Raw genomic sequence first — 19664 nt, forward strand, 5'->3', positions numbered from 1 at the left:
AAGATTGAACGATTTTAATGTTTTTGAAAAAATAGTTCTTAGTTTTAATTTTTAAAACTTATGCATTTTATTTTTCTCCTAATTTTCTTTCTGTTTTTATTAGAGTTTTTAATTTGTTGTTTTAAATTTAGATTTTTACATTTGTTGTTTTATTTTTTAATTCCATGCTTGGTTCATTAAATCTCACTTTTTTATTTTCTTAATGATATACTTTCAGGGTACAACTTTTTTTTTTTCCCTAGAGAATTGCTTTGGCTACATCCTTTAAATTCATAATACTCTCCAGCATTTATATAGCACTTAAGTTTTGAAAAGCAATTTGTATATGTTATCTCATTTGATCATCACAACTCAGAAGTAAATCTGTTTTCATTTCTCTCTCTCTCAATCTCATTGAGATTGAGTTATTAGCCTAAGAGCCTAGTGAATTTTTGAAGTAGGATTTAAAAGAAGGTCTCATCGATTCTAAATCCAATACTCCATCCACTAGGTCACCTAGCTGCCTTTATCATCTCTGTTATTATTCTCTTTCATACAGTTAATAATTGTTTCTATAATTTGTTCAGTGACTTACTCAGCATTCATAGTCATTATTTATTCCCCATTTCTTTTGGTTGAACATTGCATTATCATTTTTATTGTATTATTATCTGTAAGATGAGGCAGCATGTGCTGTAGTCAGAATCAGGAAAAACTGAATTCAAGTCCTGTCTCTGACCCACAAAATTGGTTGTGTGATCCTGGGCAAGTCATTTTACCTCTTATCACTTCCAAACAACTCTGTGGTGGTTGTTGTGTTGAGTTGTTCTAGTTAAGACATCTCTTTATTACCTTACTTGGGGTTTTCTTGGCAAACATACTGGAACGGTTTGCCATTTCCTTCTCAAATTCATTTTATAGCTGGAGCACTGGAGTCAGGAAGATCTAAATTCAAATACAGCCTCATTCACTAGCTGAGTGAATATGGATAAGTTATTTAAGCTTTGCCTTAATCCAGTGGAGAAAGAAATGGCAAACCACTACAGTGTCTTTGCCAAGAAAACCTCATGAAGAGTATAGTCCAGAAGGTCACAAAAAGTTGCTCAGACTCAACAACAATGTCAACACAGATTTGTGTTTGTCTCCATTATTTGGGGAGTGGAGGAGGGAGATTGGAGGATCACAAAGCTCTGGGCTGAGAAGGAATAGCAAAGAGAGAGAATAGAGGACTATACAATAAAGTTAAGATAGTTTGGGGTTTGGGGAATGTGAATTTCTTCCAGAATTCTTTATGTAAATTAAAATTTGCATGATGCAAATTTATGTAACACAAGAACTGTCTATGTCATATTCTAAATCCTCCATTTCTTTAATATAGAAGCTGCTAAATCTTGTGTGAACTCTACTCCACAATATTTGAATTGTTTCTTTTTGGTTGCTTGCAATAATTACTCTCTGATCTGGGAGCTCTAGAATTTTACTATATTATTCCTAGAAGTTTACATTTTGGGATCTCTTTCAGGAGGCGATTGGCAGATTCTTTCAATTTCTATTTTACCTTCTGGATTTAAGTATTGGTGCAGTTTTACTTGATTTTTTTTTTTTTTTAACATATCATGACTAGGCTCTTTTTTTTTTTTTTTTTTTTTTTTTTTTTAAACATAGCTTAAATTATCTTTGTTCAATTTATTTTCCAGGTCAGTTATTTTTCTGATGAGACATTTCATATTTCCTTTTATCTCTTCATTCTTTTCACGTCTCAAAGTTATTAGTTTCCACTTGCCAAATTCTAATTTTTAAGGAATTGCTTTCTTCATTGAGGTTTTGTAACTCTTTTCCCATTTGGTCAATTTTATTTTTATTTTTTTTTTAGATATTTTCTTCAATATTCGTGTGTGTGTGTGTGTGTGTGTGTGGTGTATCTCTTTGTGTGTTCAGATGTTAATTCTCTTTTCATTATTTTCTTGCATCACTCATTTCTCTTCCCATTTTCCCCCTTTACTGCTCTTATCTATTTCTTCAACTTTTCCAGAAATTCTTCTTGTGATTGAATTCAATTAGCATTTTTCTTTGTCTTTGCTTGTAGCTGTTTCCATATTGTTGTTTTCTGAGTTTTTGTTTTGGTGTCCCCTGCCACTATAGGTCAAGTTCTTTTTTTATTCTTTTGTCTACTCATTTTCCCATTATATTTCTTAATTTTGAACTTTATGTTAAAGTTGGGCTCTGCTCACCTCAGGGTAGACAGGCACTGTTGCAAGCTTCAAGTTTTTGTGTTCTGCTATTTTCAGTTCTGTGATTCTGCAAATTTTGGATATATCCAAGGTGGTGTGACCTGGGGAGAGATGTGATAGCTGCTAGTCAATAAAACTATGCCTTGGAAGTATGACCAGGGCCCCTGCTCTTATGTAACTGACCACAAGCACTTCTCTTTGCTCTAGAATTTTGAGGCAGAACTGCATATAGACAAAAGAGTTGCTGATAATTATTATCAGCTGAATCATCTGCCAGCAACATAGTTTCCTGTAATCTCTTTCTGACCAGTTGTCTGACCTTTTGACCATCTCTGGGATGAGGCTACTGCTGCTGCTGTGGCTATCTCTAAGCTCTTTGTTTTTTCTTTAATTTAATTTTTAAAAGTCTTGTTTTGTTCCATAAGCATGAAAAAATTCATTTCATTGCTTACTCTTTTTTTGAAAATTATTTTCATTTGTCTTTTCTTTCTCTAATTTGGAGTATTTTCAAGTTGAATATTTAGTAGTTTCATTTCTTTTGGAAGAATGACCCCAGTAACTTTTTTATTAAAGTCCACGTTTTTCCCAACTGATGATTGGGGTCGGCTCTGCAGAATATTTTTGGGTGCTACTATTATGATAAGCCTTCAAGACATTGTTTTTACCCAGATGACATTAGCTTTTAATTGTAAATATGCAAACAAGCTATTTTCTCTTGTGTCATTCTTAACTAATAATAGATAAAAGTACAGAGGCATAGTTGGGACAAAGGATTCCTTGTATTAGCCAGGGACTGTTTTCTAGGTTATTATTTCAGTAAGTTTTGTGAACATGTAACTAACTTTAAGATTGAGAAATAATTTCTTTTGTTTTTTGGGGGGGAGGAATGATTCAATTGAGGTTGTGACTTGCTTAGAGTCACACAGTTAGTAAGTATTAAGTGTCTGAGGCTGGATTTCAGTTCAAATCCAGTGCTCTATCCACTGTGCCATATAGCTTCCCCCAAGAAGTAATTTCTTAAGATTGTAATTATAATTTCATCATCAACAAAAGATCAATTTTTTAAAAAGTAAGACTAAATTTAATAATTACTCTCCTAAAGTCTAAGGGTACTATTAAAGAATAGAATTGCCACTTACCTGTGATGGTGGACAAGAGACTAAAGAAAGAATATGTTTAACTTCTTTCCTGAGAAAAATTACTAATTCTTATCTTGTGAAAATAATTTTTGAGAAAAAAAACTTTAGCCTTCATCCTGAAAGAATGATAGGAATGTTTTCAGAGTATTATTTAGTAGTGACTGATTTCACAACCAATTTATAGCAGATACTAGTTGAGGACTCAGAATTAATTGACAAATGACTAGAATTGTAAAAACTTTCATTAATGAGACAGTGTCGACACATAATCCTTTATTGCCTTAGCACCCAAAAGAAGAATGAATAAAGGTCATGAATCACATAGGCTAAGAGTTGGAAGTTTACAGTTGTTACTACCAACGAATGAATGCACCTGATTCTATATGAGGCTCAGAGTCTCTAAAACCCTGTTACATATATGGCAATCATTTACTCAAATTATAGACAAAAAAAAAAAAAGAACATAATCTTAGCACTACTGCATGCTACATAGTTCTTTATTCCAGTTTGGTTTTTTATCATATATATGTTATTATACATAATAATTACAATAATCAAAAAAAAAAAAAAAGGAAGAAAATAAATAAGATACCCTGGTTTACAAAACAAAACTGGTTTGTGTGAAGCTGTTAAACAAAAAGACCAACTGAGCATTTTGTAAATTAAATGATTTACATCAGTGAGGAACATTAGATTTCACAGTCACCTGATCTGGTCTTCACTAGTTTTCCTAAAATATAGATAATAATTCCTACCAATTTACTCATCTCATTTTACAGAATATCTGCAAAAAGCTTAAGCAACTCTAGGGAGAAAGCTAATATGTCAAAATGAACTGCTTTTACAAATAGTAGAATAAGTTTATCTTGATTCAATCATTAGATTGTGAACTTTTTGAGGATTTTTTGCCTCATTTTGTATCAATCGCACTTAGCACAGTACCCGATGTTGTAAGTTTTAGTAATAAATATTGATTGGTTCAGATTAACTAATGTTTATTTGTACACAGTGATAATCAGAGAATCCTAGAAGGAAATACAAAGAAAAAATCAGAATATGGACCATGATTTGAAATTTCAATTGTCTGCATACTAAATATCCTCCCATTAAGAGTTCAGTACTTTGACAGAGAATACTGCAGATTCTCCAAATAGCCACGAGAGGGCAGGGAGCAGACATCAATCTTGTGTTCTTTTGAGAAAGTAAACTAAACTACTTTAGTTTACAAAAAATTCTTCAATCTCAAAGGTTAGAATTATCCATTTTTAGAGCATAGTAAAAGAAAACAAACTGCTTTTAAGTGCAAATAGGAATTGCAGTTTCTAGGATGAACTTGAATATTTAACCATAAAATAATACAAAGCTATTTTAGAGATAAAGGTAAGCAGAAATACTGTTATGGTGTAAGACAAATGTACACTGATTGTAGGTGCCAATCTATGTCAATGTACTAGAAAGTGACAAGTTTGTGATCAACACATTCAGGAATGTTTCTAGCCGTCGCTGTGATCGGTAAGCGACAAGTCCACCTTTATTGGCCCATCGATCTACACCAGTAGCTCCTTGATTGTCCACATTGTACAACAAGTATGGCAAATCAAGCCCAGTATCTGGGTTTCTTTTTAAGCACTCCTTCAAATCCACCATTCCTCCACCAATTGACTTCAATATGGCATGAGCTGCACAGGAGTCCCATTTGAATGTGGTATCCTCAGAAAAGATATAAACATCAACAAGACCTTGTACAACACAAAGGCTCTTGTACCCAGCTCCAGCTGCCCCGTAAACATTTTCACCACATATATTGGATAGTGCTGCTTTGATAGTGTCCTTTTCACTTGTACTAATGACGGCAGAAAAATGCTGGGTAAATTTAGGTTCACAGTTAGCCTTTTCAGCCAGCTGACTCGCTGCTTCACCATCATTTCCATTCTCATTGGAAAGCTGAAGTGAATGAACGTTGCAATCCATATAAGAAAGACCCCAAAAGTACTGCCCTTTCCACCTGTGAAAAAAGAAATGCAAGTGATTTTCCCCCTTCATTTGTTTTTACCCAGATGACATTAGCTTTTAATTGTAAATATGCACACATATTCTTCATCATTATTTTTGCCATAGCTACTTTAATGGACCTTAAAATCCTTATCCTGCATTAAAGACATATTCCAATGCATCACTGGAATCAGGCCATGGAAGTAATGTTGGACTCTAAATTTCCACCTTTGTCATATCCATGATAGTACAAAAATGTTTTAGGAACATTGACCTACCAGATGAATTTCTTCTTACTATAACATTTTAATACTATTTTTGGGATATGAAATCAAATGTAAAAGTTAAGATGAAAGAATAAAGTTTTATCTAACTTAAGAATGGCTTCTCACTCTTACTTAAATTTTTCATGGTTTTAGTAACTCTGCTTTATCTTCTCTTACTCTCCAGTTCTAGTCTTATTGATGGCACAAATAGCAAAGAGTATAAATCTTTAGAAGTAACTCTCTAGGATAAAAATCATCATTATACCTAGTCCTAAAACTTTGTCATTTAAAATATTTAAAGTAGTGGTTCCTGAAGAAGGTAGAAAGCTTTTTAATCATTACTTTTGGTGTTTTTTTATTGTTGAAGACAGTTAATTACCTCTATATAATAAAAATCAGCATTCATTGATTATGTGCCAGATATTAGAGATACAAATAAAAAACCAAGACAGTCACTATCCTCAAGAAGCTTAAATGTAACTCACAACTCTAAGAAAAAAAATTTTAAGTGAATTTCTTCAGAGGAAAACAAGGTCTCTACATGAGAAATAGCTTGAATTACTAAAATGAAAGTTAGCACGGTATAGTCAGTAGAAAGTGAGCTGGCCTCAAAGCCAAAAAGTACCAACTCTGATGCAAATCGGATGGTGACACTGGTCTATTATTCTGTACATTAATGAGACTTTGTTTTTGAAAATAACAATCTTTTTTTTGGGGGGGGAGGCGGAATCGGGGTTAAATGACTTATCCAGGATCACATTGCTAGCTTCTAAGGTAGGATTTCAACTCAAGTCCTCCTGACTCCAGGGTCATTGCTATATCCACTGCATCACCTAGCTGCCCTTATTATTCTGTATTTTAGACGACTCTCTAAGATGCCAAGATGCAGAGAAAAGTTTCTACTTGCCATGCCAGAGGGACTTTTTTCACCTAGTATTTCCCTAAACCAATGAAATTACAAGCTCAGTGCTTATTCTTACTCTTAAAATTATTGGGTTTGGTTGGGCCACTGTTTAAAGGGTCTGTATTGGGAAGAGAAGCCCTCCTCTCTATTTCTGTTTATTCAAAGGGAGCCCTGGGTAGAGCTCAGCAAGACAACAAGCATTTATTATAGGGCAGGCATTGTGTGGGAGAAGGGAGTTTGGTTTTACCTTGCACAGACATGTTTAAATGACTTAAAACTTCAGCCAATGGTTTAGAACTCCCAGTATGATTCAAGACTATGTGGAAATTCTTGGATCATTCTTTCTAGTGGGTACAAGAATCTACCACAGAATAGTAATTTCATATTTTGATTATTTAAAATGTCTGATACATGAACTCCATGTCACCAAGGGCAAAGGTGGATGGGAAACAAAATATAGACTGTTTCAATAAGATATGCAGTTTCTGTTCTTTTCATTCTTAAAATTAACTTAGATTTGCCATATTTCTTAAGGTCATTAAGAAAAGTTTAATTATTTATTTGATAATATTCTTCAAAACACAGAAACTAGGAAACAATAATGATGATGATAGCTAGGATTTCTATAGCACTTTAAGGTTTGCAAAGTGCTTTACAGATACTGTCTCATTTTATCCTTACAACCAACTGGAAGGTAAGTATTATTATTACTTCCATTTTTAATATATGAGTAAACTTAGGCAGATCAAGATTAAGGTGACTGGTCTAAGAGTACATAGCTAGTAAGAGTCTGAGGCTAGATTTGTATTCAAGTCTTCATCATTAACAAACTTACTACTGTAACCACTGTACCATCTACTTGTTGATTTTACTTTGATAGTGACATTTGAATCTTTACAATTTTGGTATAATTCTGTTTGAGAAAGCACAGCACAGGATTGGTGCTCTCTAGACCCCAAATAAAAATTCTGATTCTTGAATCTCTTTAGGTGTAGAACTTATTGTAATTTTTTTTTTTTTTTTTTTGGTCTGAGTAAAGAATTTACTTAGGAAAAATAAAAATCCTTTCCAATAAAATAGGCCCCATTTTATTTAAAATGTTATTCTGGAAAACTTTCAGCAGAAACATTCTAATTCAGCTCAGTAAATAGAAATGAAATATAGACAGAAATGGTCTTAGAGAGTTTTTGAGTTGGAAGGGATTCTCTTGATTTTCCAAGGTCTAGTCCAAATCCCTTATTTTATAAATGGGTAGAGTCAGGTTTAGAAACTCACTAAGCAAGATCACAGAAACTGGCAAAGTCAGGGCTAAAACCCATTTCATCAATAAGTCTGATCATCTTAAAAGGTGGCTAAATGTGAGACTATATAAATTCTGTCAATTCTGACAACTAAAGTCAATTCATCTTTTACCTGAGTGTTTTTACATCTTGTGATGCAAATGGTTGATTGATGACTCCAATTAAAGGCACCCCTGTTTGTCTATCATAAACACCAATTAATATAGTTACACATTGAAGTCCACATGGAAAAATCCCTTGATTAGGTTTGATGTCAGCAGACCCTTTTATGTATTGATAAGTAGAATCTAAAAATAAATCAAAACAGTCATTATTCAGATAAAGCTTAATTAGGATGATAAGAAAGCCATTTTTCTCCCCTTCTATACTCTTATAGCATTTATGGATCCTTTCCTTAATCTTCTCACTTTCTTCTACTTACATCTTCAACTTTTCCTTCACTTATTTGTATTTATATATTTTTTCTCCAATTAAATTGTAAATTAGGGTTTAGCAAAGACATTCATTATCATCACTATTATTATCCACTATTGTACCAGAAATACTAGCTAGAGCAATAAAACAAGTTATAGCTTGTTATAAAAAATAGCTATAGCAATAAAAAAAAAAGAAGTTGAAGGAATAAGAATAGGAAACAATAAGACAAAACTATTATGTTTTGCAGTCAATGTGATGATATACTTAGAGAACCTAAGAAATCAACTAAAAAAAAATGGAAAACTTTAGCAAAGTTGCAAAATATAAAATAATCTCACATAACTGATCAGGATTTTTATATATTATCAACAAAACCCCATCAAAAATACATAGAAAGAGAAATTCCACTTAAAATAACTTCAGAGAGTATGAAAATCTTGGAAATATATCTGCCAAAACAAATCTAGGAACTATATGAATATAAGTGTAAAACACTTTTCAAACAGAAAGACAGACCTAAACAAATGGAGAAATATTAATTGCTTATAGGTAGGCTGAACCAATATAATAAAAATAACAATTCCACATATATTAGTTTACTTATTCAATGTCATAACAATCAAACTACCAAATAATTATTTTATAAAGTTAGGGAAAAAAAGAACAAAAGGTCAAAGAGTATCAAATGAAAAACATGAAAAAAATGAAAAAAATCAATGAAAACCGTGAAGGAAGGCAGATTAACAGTTGCAAACTATTACAAAGTGGTAATCATCAAAACAATCAGGTAATAACTATGAAATAAAATGATGAATCAGTTTATAGCAAATGACAATAGTAATTTAGTTTTTGATAAATCCCAAGATCCAAATTTTAGGGGTTGGCTTCACTATTTGACAAATATTGCTGGGAAAACTGGAAAGTAATTTGGCAGAAACTAGATACAGACTAACATCTCATATTGTATAATAAAATAACATCAAAATCAGCACATGATTTAGATATAAAAGGTAATATCATAAGCAAATTAGGGGAATATGGAAAAATTTGCCTGTCAGATCTGTGGATAAGGAAAGAGTTTATGACCAAACAAGAGATAGAGAAAATCACAGGAAATAAAATGGAAAATGTTGATTGTATGAATGTAAATTTTTTGCACAAAAAAATTAATATAGCCAAAATTAGAAGGAAAGTAGGAACGGGATGGGGAGGGTAGGGGGTGTGAGGAATAGATAGCAAGTTTTTCTGCTATAGGTCTCATTTCTCAAATATATGGAGAACTGAGCCAAACTTAAGGGCCATTCCCTGAAAAATGGTCAAAGGATATGAACCAGGTTTTATAAGAAAAAAATCCCTAAATTATCAATAGTCATATGAAAAAATAGTCTAAATCACTATTGATGAGAGAAATGCAAATTTAAAAACTCTGAGCTATCACTTCACAAGTATCAGATTGACCAACATGACAAAAAGAAAATGACTAATTCTGTTGGGGATATGGGGAAAATAGGTACACTAATGCACTGCTGGTGAAGTTGCAAATTAATTCAATATTTCTGTAGAACATTTAGAACCTATGCTCAAAGAGATATAAAACTAGGAATACCCTTTGATCTAAAAATATCACAACTAGGTTTGCATCCCAAAAAAATTAAAGAAAAATGAAAAATAACTATATAAACAAAAATATTTATAGTAGCTCTTTTTTGTGGTGGCAAGAATTAAAAATTGAAGGAATGCCTATCAGGCAATGGCTCAACAACTTGTGGTATGTGATTGTGATGGAATTGAACAGGTGGATAGTTTCAGAAAAACCTATAAAGACTTCTATGATACAAAGTGAAGTGCTTAGAGCCATGATAGCATTGTACACAGTAACAGAAATATTGTAATAATGAAAATTATGAAATATTTAGTTATTCCAATCCATACAAAGATCCAAAACAATTCTAAAAGATTCACAAAGAAAAATGCTATCTGCATTCAGAGAGAGAACTAATGAACTCTGATTGCAAATTGATGCATACTCTTTTCATTTTATTTTTACTTTTTTTTTTTGCAACATGGCAAAAATATTAAGATATAATATAATCATTTAAAAAAATAAACTGTAAAGTCTTTGTTAAGTGGACATTGCGTTTTATACTTATCTCTTCTCTCCCTTACCTTTTTTCCCCCTCCATTTTATACTTATTCTTATCCTTTCACAGAGACAGCAGTGATTTTAATCTAGGTATTTAACACCTTCAGTAATGCAAATTAGCAAATCCTCTGTAACTTAAAATCTTAGGGAGATGCTGGGGACATTGATAACTTAAATGGCTTGCTCATGGTGACATAGCTAGTGTATGTCAGAAGTAGGAGGTAGGTCTTCCTAACTTTGCCTCCATGCCTCTCTTATGGTTGATATGTTTCTTATACTTAATAACATAAAATTTCTAATATGTTAAAAACCCTTGTGTTTTAAAATCAGCCCCAAACTGAAAGAAGTTATGAAAACTACTACTATTATCCTACAATGATTCTAAAAATGGTTGAAAGAGAGAAGTAGGAAAGTTGACAGTATTTTCACCAATGCTTTTATGGTCATGAGAAATCATGTTATTGTAGTATATTTAGATTGGTCTCAGAGTCAAGAACACCAGTTTGTATGCTGGCCGTGTGACTTGAGTCACATATGATCATATATCTAAGAGAAAAAGTGACTTTTCCTCTCAATGCTCCAGAAGACTACATTAAGATTTTAAGTTGCAATGAACCTGATATATGGAGTTTTCTCCATAAATCTGGGTACTGTACAAATGAAATCACAGACCTAATCTTTATTACATGATCATGGACTAGACCAGGGGTCCTCAAACTTTTTAAATGGGGGGCCAGTTCACTGTTCTTCAGACTGTTGGAAGGCCAGACTATAGTAAAAACAAAAACTTTGTTTTGTGGGCCTTTAAATAAAGAAACTTCATAGCCCTGGGTGAGGGGGGATAATCATCCTCAGTTGCTGCATCTGGTCCATGGGCAGTAGTTTGAGGACCCCTGGACTAGACTCCCCATAAAGTATGTTATGAAGTGCATTTGGGAATGGAAATGATCACTCTGTGCCCTCCTTAACTGGTATTAATAGAATAACCATGTGCTTATTATAAGATAGGAACCCCACCATCACCTTCTTACCTATGGGATCCACCCACATTCCCATGATATCTTGTGGAATATCGATTTGCACCAAATCCAGACTGGGGTCATCAAATGAAATATCTTGATGGACAACTTGGGCCAGTGCTTCAGATGCCAATTTGTTACCATTAAGAACCTTACTAAGAAGTTGTGCAGTTTCTTCTTCTGTTGGACATACTTTAACTGTGATCTTTTCTCCTAAAATGAAAAATGAAAAAATGAAAAATCAATTTATTATGAAAAACTCAAAAAACAATAAATAACAGTATATGCTTTTAAGTGGGCATAGTCTTTTCCATCCGTTGGTGACACAGTAAGTAAGAATGCTGGACTTGCAAGCAGGAAGACTTTAGATAAAAACCCACCTCAGATACTTACTGGATGTAGGATAAGTTAAGTCTGTTAACTTCTCTCAACCTCAGTTTAATCATTTGTAAAATGGGGACAATAATAGTACTTCTCTCACAGGGTTACTGTGAGGTTAAATGAGATAATACATATATATCTCTTTGCAAACCATAAAAAGTGCTATATAAATGCTACTTATTATTCTGCTAGTTATCATCTCTTAGAAGTTTTTCAGAGATCCTTCTTGTTAATTAAATAATTTTTTTTTGCCTTTTCAACTTTGTCTTACTGTAATTTTTGATATTTCAAAGCTTTTAGTCATCTGAATGTAGGATACATGTCAAAAAAAAGATAGTTTTTTCTTTTAATTCAACATGAGTGTAAATAGTAATTGTTTCTGTTCTGGCCGGAAACCAAGAGGGTTTTCCCCTTCGAGATCGATTCTTTTGGGAAGGCAAATGAGACCCTCTTTTGACTCAAATTTTACTTAGCTTTTAATTACCGAATTGCCATTGCCTCAGACAAACTAAGACCTGAGAATGACCAAGCTTATAGCTTATAAAATTTATAAAGACCAAAGTTTCCCTCTGCATCCAAGGCATCATTGGTCATCTTGATCCATGTTTTGCCATTTGCCAGAGAAGACTCTAAAGGACTAAGTGAAGCCAGTAGCTTTGCACCCCTACCTCACTTAAATCCAATTATTTGCAAGTCAAGTGAATTCCTGCTGATGTCATTGGTCTGATTTGAACAACATCCACACTGAACAATTATGATTATACAATAATATGCATTTACATGACCCTTGCAAAGCACTTTACATGAATTATCTCATTTGCAAACTATTTTGCATTTGTTCTTAAATCCTTTTTTACAGAAAAGGAAAAAGAAGAGTAGTAACTTGTTCAAGTTTACACAGCTAGTAAGTGATTGAGGCAGGACTGGATTCCAGGGCTTTCTGCCTCCAAGTTTAATACTCCCGATGCAATCACTTTTATGAAATAAGATTGTAATAGCAAGGAAATGCTTATTTTTAATGATTATGAGATAAATGGTATGCTGATTTTTATGTTTATCTAAAGAGATATGACAACATCATTCTCAGCTGAACACTGCAAAGAATGAGAAAAGTGGTAAAGATGTCAAAATACATGTATTTATAGCTCATACAATATAATCCACAAAAGTTCCCCAAGCCATTATTTAGAGTATATTTCCACTCACTTTAAAACAAGCTTATCTTTTGTTTATTTTGTTTTTGAAGTAATCTTGCATGCTTTCCCAGTTCATTTTTGCTTAATAAGAAGCAAATTAATATACCACACTACTGTTTGTATATATAAAAAATATATATTGGTTTTCAAGAAAGATGGTTAAGCTGACTATATTTTTTAAGATGAGGAGGAAACAGTCATTGTGAAATCATATATCTAAATAATCATTGGTAATACACCTGGAATAAGTTGTGATGGAAAGCTGAAAGGTAAAAAAGAATAATTTGATTCAATGATTATCATCTAAAGAGCTTAAAATAAGCCAGATATGGTGATTTTTGTTGTTGTTGTTTAATTGTTGTGTTCAACTCTCCATGTAGTTTCTATACCCCCATTTGGGGTTTTCTTGGCAAAGATACTAGAGTAGTTTGCCAGTGACTTCTCCAGCTCATTTTACAGATGAGGAAACTGAGGCAGTTATGTGACTTACCTAGAGTCATGCTGTTAGTAAGGGTCTGAGACTGGATTTGAACTCAGGTTTTCCTGACTGCAGGCCTGACACTCTATCCACTGTACTGCTTCATTATGGCTAGGAATGGTGATATATGCCTGTAATCTAAAATAAATCTACTATGAAGACTGAGGCTGGCAGATTTTTTGAGTTCCATTCTCAACCTGGAGAAGCTCTTCTTACTTAGTCTTTAAAAAAAAATAAAGTGCTTAAAAGAGATTCAGTTCATGACAGAACACGTAGGCTCTGTGATTTGGGAAACTCAAAGTAAGGATCTGCCCATATAGATTGTGACCTATTGAGATGAGTGATAGAACGGGTGCCAGGTCTTGCTCAGGGTCTCATAGTAAATGGGACTTGAACAAAGGTATAAGCTCCACTGATGTCTCTATATTCATATTATATACTCATACATATATTGATTCATATATTCATAGATTATAATCTATGTGCTTTTTAAAAAGCATGCAATAAATGTAAGAATGAGTAAATTAACTTGGAATTACCAATCCACAGAAGTATAAATTATTGTCTATTACATTTCTAAAGAGGAAAATAATAAAAAATTAAAATACTTTTTTACTATTAAGTTTAAAGAGTACACATGAATATTCTCATACTTACCCAGCTCATTAGTAAATTCATTGGATTCTTCTCCATAAATATGATTTTCCAAGCCTGGAAACTGAATTGATTGGGGATGGGAATAGGGAGGGGGAAAAGGTGAGACATAAACAGAAAACAGCAAGTTCAATTTTGAACAGATTAATTATTTCTTCTAAATTCAACACAGAAGTTATGAAAATTCAGAGACTAGCCTTGATGTCAGTTCAGCTATAAAAGAACAACCTGATTAGAATACAATTTTCTACTTTGTGCCTAAAGGCATAAAAATTTAAAACACTGTGTGTGTATATATATATATATATATATATATATATATATATTTTTTTTTTTTTTCTGTGTATGTTCCTCTTCATTTGCAAAAGTTGTAGGAGAATTTCTAGATATGAACCAATAGTAATCCCTCTATTTACTTACAGACCACTAAAAGTCTAACTGCTGTTTTTATGGTATAAATTGATACCTTAGTGGTTGGAAAAGTAAATAGTACTCAAGTGATTAGTGGACAAGGATTGGGATGGAAGTGATGATTTTAGGTTTTGTTTTCATCTCAAGTTGTGATTCTCAGCAATTTAGAGGCTTTGTTAGCACTTGGACTAGAATATACAAGTTATCCAAAATAAGGAGATCTGAAACATAAAAATTATCAAAAATAAAGGAAATTGTTGTTCAGTTAGTTGTTTATCAATCATATTTGATTCTTTGGAACCCTATTTGAGATTTTTTTGGGCAAAGATACTGGAGCAGCTTGCCATTTCCTTCTTTGGTTCGTTAGATAGATGAGGAAACTGAAGCAAACAGGATTAAGTGACTTGCCCAAGGTTACACAGCTACTCAGCGTCTGAGGTCAGAGTTGAACTCATTAAGATGGCTTTTTTCTGACTTCAAGCCCAGTAAGCTATTCACTGTACCACCAGATTTTACAACAGGAAAGATGGGTTTTCTTTAAGTATATGTCAAAATGTGGTACAGATTATCCCCTTGCATATCTAAAATAAAATTACTTTATTGAACTCATTTTCACTATCTATAGAGCATAGATGATACTAAGATTTTAATTTAATAACTGTACTGACAGGCAATAGGGACATTAGTCTACAGCAGTACTCATTTTTCCTTTTGCTTTTTAGGTTTAGCCAACAAAAATAGGTACTAGGTTATTAATCTTTATGGTTGTTCAATTTTTTCAGGTGGGGTTTGGTGACCCCATTTGGGGTCTTCTTGGCAAAGATATTGGAGTGATTTGCCATTTCTTTCTCTAGGTCATTTTATAGATGAGGAAACTTGAGGCAAAAAAAGTGACTTGCTTAGGATCTCAGTTGATTTTTTTATTTAATATTTTTCCCCAGTTACATTCAAAACAAAAAAAAATTTACATTTATTTTTAAAATTTTTGAGTTCTCGGTTTTCTCCCTTATCCCCACACACAATTAAGAAATCCCATGTGAAGTTATGCAAAACATTGCTTAGGATCTCAAAGTGTTTGAGGCTGGATTTGAACTCTGGTCTTCCTGACTTCAGGTCATCCAGCTGCCCTATTTAACAAGTTGATAACCATTATGTTCTGTATTGGTTTTGCTTTGTTTTGTTTTGTTAAGACTTGTGTCTTACATTATTTTGTGTGAAAGGCAAAAAGAAAAAGATTTTAGGTTTGTTTTATCATTAAAAAAAAAAAAAAAACACGTCAAATTGGGAAAGAAGCCAACTTCACCTTTGTCCAAGCAGTAGCCTGGGTAGATATAGAGATGTTCATCCCTGGACATTAGAAAATAAATTGTTTGAATACCACATGATGATCAATTCTCAATTCTAATGGACGTGGCTCTCTTGAACAATGAGAGGATCCAAATCAGTTCCAATTGATCTGTAATGAACAGAACCAGCTACCTCCAGAGAAAGAACATTGGGAAATGAATATGGACCCCAACATAACATTTCCACTCTTTCTGTTATTGTTTGTTTGCATTTTTGTTTTTTCTTCTCAGGTTATTTTTACTTTCTTTCTAAATTTGACCTTTCCTGTGCAACAAGATAACTGTATAAATATGTATACATATATTGTATTTAACATATACTGTAACATATTTAGCATGTATAGGACTACCTGCCATCTAGGGGAGGGAGTAGAGGCAAGGAGGGGAAAAGCTGAAACAGAAGTTTTTGCAAGGGTCAATGTTAAAAAATTATCTATGAATATGTTTTGTATATAAAAAGTTACAATAAAAAAAGAAAAGAAATTGTTTGGCCAAGAGAAAAGGATAATGGATTCAGAGAGAGAAGATTTGGGTTAATATTGGCCACTATTTTGTGAAGTTGGACAAGTCACAAGTTTTTAGGTTCACAAGTTTAAGTTTCATCCTCTTAAAATTGATGTAGAAATAATCTCTAAAATCCCATTAATCTGTAAATGCCATGAAATGAAAACCTCCAACTGGCCCTCAAGTCTTCTTTGGGCCCCTTCTTCTTTCTCAGGGATGTTGTAAACTAGTAGAAATGGAGAGAGAATTAAGAATAACAGATTCTATGCTGTAAATCATTATTGATTAGAGAAATGAATATTAAGACAACTCTGAAATACTACTTCATACCTACCAGATGGGCTAAGATTACAGGAAAAGAAAATGATAAATGTTGGAGGGGATATGGGAAACCAGAACACTAATGTACTGTTGGGGGAGTTGTGAACTGATCCAGCCATTTTGAGGAGCAATTTGAAACTATGTCCAAAGGACCATAAAACTGTGCATATCCTTTGATCCAGCAATGCTACTGCTAGATCTATATCCCAAAGAAATAATACAAAAGGGAAAAGGACCCACATGTACAAAAATATTTATAGCGGTTCTTTTTGTGGTGGCAAAAAATTGGAAACTGAGGGGATACCCATCAATTGGGGAATAGCTGAACAAGTTCTAGTATATGAATGTAATGGAATGCTATTATCCTGTAAGAAATGAGGAGCAGAGTGATTTCAGAAAAACCTGGAAAGACCTGCATGAATTGATGCTGAGGGAAGTGAGGAGAGCCAGGAGATCACTGTGCACAGTAACAGTAATCAATTTTGATGGAAAGTATGGTGAATTTTGCCATGATAATATTTGAAAAGTGCATCACAAACCTCAAGATTCTAGGTAAATAATAGCTTTTATTTTGTCTGTCAAATGACAAACAAGTTGGTTACACTAATAGTTATAATCTCAGTATAAATAAAGATAAAAACACCAAAACTATTGTAAAACAGAAGGACAATTTTCATATGTAAAAGAATAGGAAAAAAAGTTAGCTTTATCAAGTTGCCAAAGCTAACAAGAAATATTTCATGGGATACATAATCATCCCACTTTGAAATGCGTACTGATAGAAAATCAGCTCCCTGAGAGCAAGGCCTGGGAATTTTGTCTATGAATCTCCAGGTCAATGATACATAGTATGTACTTAATTAATGCTTTTTGAGAAAATCACATAAATTGGGTCAATGTTTTATTGTTCATGCTTCCTTTTTAAAGAGGACCACTGACATCATGGGAGGATCTTTTGATTTGCCTGTGAATTGGATTTAAGTAAAGCAGGGTTCCACCAAATAATCAGCCCTACTTTCTCTTTCTGAGTCAAAGTCTAGAGATCAGATTAAGTCAAGATGACTGGTGATGGCCCAGGATGCAGTGGATAACCTTGGCTCTAAGCACTCCATAGCATCTGCTTCAGATGCTATTGGAACAAATTGTTCTCATCTACCCATTCTACCAGGAGAAATCTCATATTTGGAGTAGACATCTCCTTAACTCACTAACAGGTTTGAGGCTTGTCAATTATCCTCGCCTGGGTTGGCCCATCATCAGAGATGAGTTATCAGGCTGTAGCTGTTGCCATGCTACAAGTTCTTGGAGTCACAGGGGAGAGTTGGGTGAAGGGGGACACTAGAGGTGGATGAGCAACCCCGAAAAGGATTCAGCCAGCCCTCACACTAAAGGTGCTATCCCTTCCTGGATACCTCAAACTCAATGGATAATCAATAACTTCAATATATAAGTAGGCAAAGGAAAAGACAGAAAAACCTTGACTCAGAATGAAAAAGATGAAAGAAGTCAAAGATACATAATGGATTCAGAAGACTCATTCCTGTATATCAGGAATGTTTTTAATAGCTTTTTATTTTTTCAAATACATGCAAAGATAATTTTCAATATTCACCTTTGCAAAACCTTATATGCAAATTTTTCTCCTTCCTTCCTTCCACCCTCTCCCATAGTTAGCAAAAACCCAGTATAGATTAAAGATGTGAATTCTTCTAAACATATTTCCATATTCATCATGCTGTACAAAAAAAAATTAGATCAGGGGAAAAAATGAGAAAGAAAAATAAAACAAGCAAGCAAACAAACAACAACAAAAGATGAAAAAGCTATATGTTGATTCAGATTCGGTCTATATAGTTCTCTGGACACACATGGTTCTTTCCATCACAAATCTATTATAATTGCTTTCAATTACCTCATTGGTGAAAAAAGTCAAGTCTATCATAGTTGATCATTGCTATAATCTTGTTATTGCTGGGTACAATGTTCTCTTGGTTCTACTCACTTCATTTAGCATCAGTTTATGTAAGTTTTTCCAGGCTTTTCTGAAATCAGCCTACTCATCATTTCTTAGAGAGCAATAATATCCCATTACATTCATATACCAAAACTTATTCAGCCATTCCCCAACAGATGGGCATCCATTCAATTTCCACTTCCTTGCTACTAAAAAAAAAAAGGCTACAACAAACATTTTTGCACATGTGGGTCCTTTCCCCTTTTTTATGATCAAGAATATTTCAAGAAAGTCAGAAGAAGACTAGACAGCATCACATAAAGATAAAGTTGCTTATCCTGTAGCAGACAGAAAATTATCCATTATTGATAAGAAGAATCATTCAAAAACAAGTTTGCACAGTACAATCATCAATTAATTAAAGCCTAGATAAAAATTAACACTAAATTAGAAGGATGACTATGAGAAGACAAACACTACCCAACATTATAATTGTTCCAATTCCAACTTAAAATAAGCTGTTTCCTTTCATCCATTTTCCAGATTTAAGAAATTGACACATACAAGTGTTATTAGAGAAGTTTAACCAATGCAAAACATTTCTCACAACCAAAAGATCAAACAGAAGAAAAACTTTTTGCAACCAATACTTAGCTTTCTTGCCAGAGACTGAGATAAGGAATTATAGTACAAGTTCACTTTCAAAACATCATAGTTAAGAATGGCAGCATATTAGTAGTTGTTTTGCCTCATGTAACAGTAAAAAAGAATCAGATCACTGATTTAAGCCTGATACCTAAGAATTAGCTTCAATTTAAAAACATGAAAATGAGACTTAGAAAGGCTAATAGACTTGCCCATGTTTGTATAAATAACAAGAATGAGACAGGATTCGAACCTAGGTTTCTTGATCCTAATTACAGTGTTTATATAATAATTATATTTATGCTCCATTTTCTACTTTATTTCTATGTAGATGTGGTTTATCTAATAATTAATGGGTACATACTAAGAGTTTTATTTATCTT

At 33.2% G+C, this 19664-nt stretch overlaps 1 protein-coding gene across 6 annotated transcripts in view; it reads right to left on the reverse strand.

Moving 5' to 3' along the window:
- Positions 1–3607: 3607 nt before the first annotated feature.
- INPP1 (inositol polyphosphate-1-phosphatase) overlaps positions 3608–19664 on the reverse strand; it is a 54077-nt gene continuing 38020 nt past the window's right edge. For all 6 annotated transcript variants that reach the window (XM_023499338.2, XM_023499337.2, XM_031960306.1 and 3 more), the window contains exons 3-6: positions 14104–14164; positions 11404–11604; positions 7925–8099; positions 3608–5354 (exon numbers count right to left, since the gene is read on the reverse strand). In XM_023499338.2, the coding sequence (XP_023355106.1) occupies positions 4787–5354; positions 7925–8099; positions 11404–11604; positions 14104–14164 (1005 nt within the window). In that variant the 3' untranslated portion in view covers positions 3608–4786. The remainder of the gene's footprint in view (positions 5355–7924; positions 8100–11403; positions 11605–14103; positions 14165–19664) is intronic.

This window comes from Sarcophilus harrisii, chromosome 3 (genome assembly GCF_902635505.1).
Source record: "Sarcophilus harrisii chromosome 3, mSarHar1.11, whole genome shotgun sequence".
In the NCBI taxonomy this organism is placed as follows: domain Eukaryota; kingdom Metazoa; phylum Chordata; class Mammalia; order Dasyuromorphia; family Dasyuridae; genus Sarcophilus; species Sarcophilus harrisii.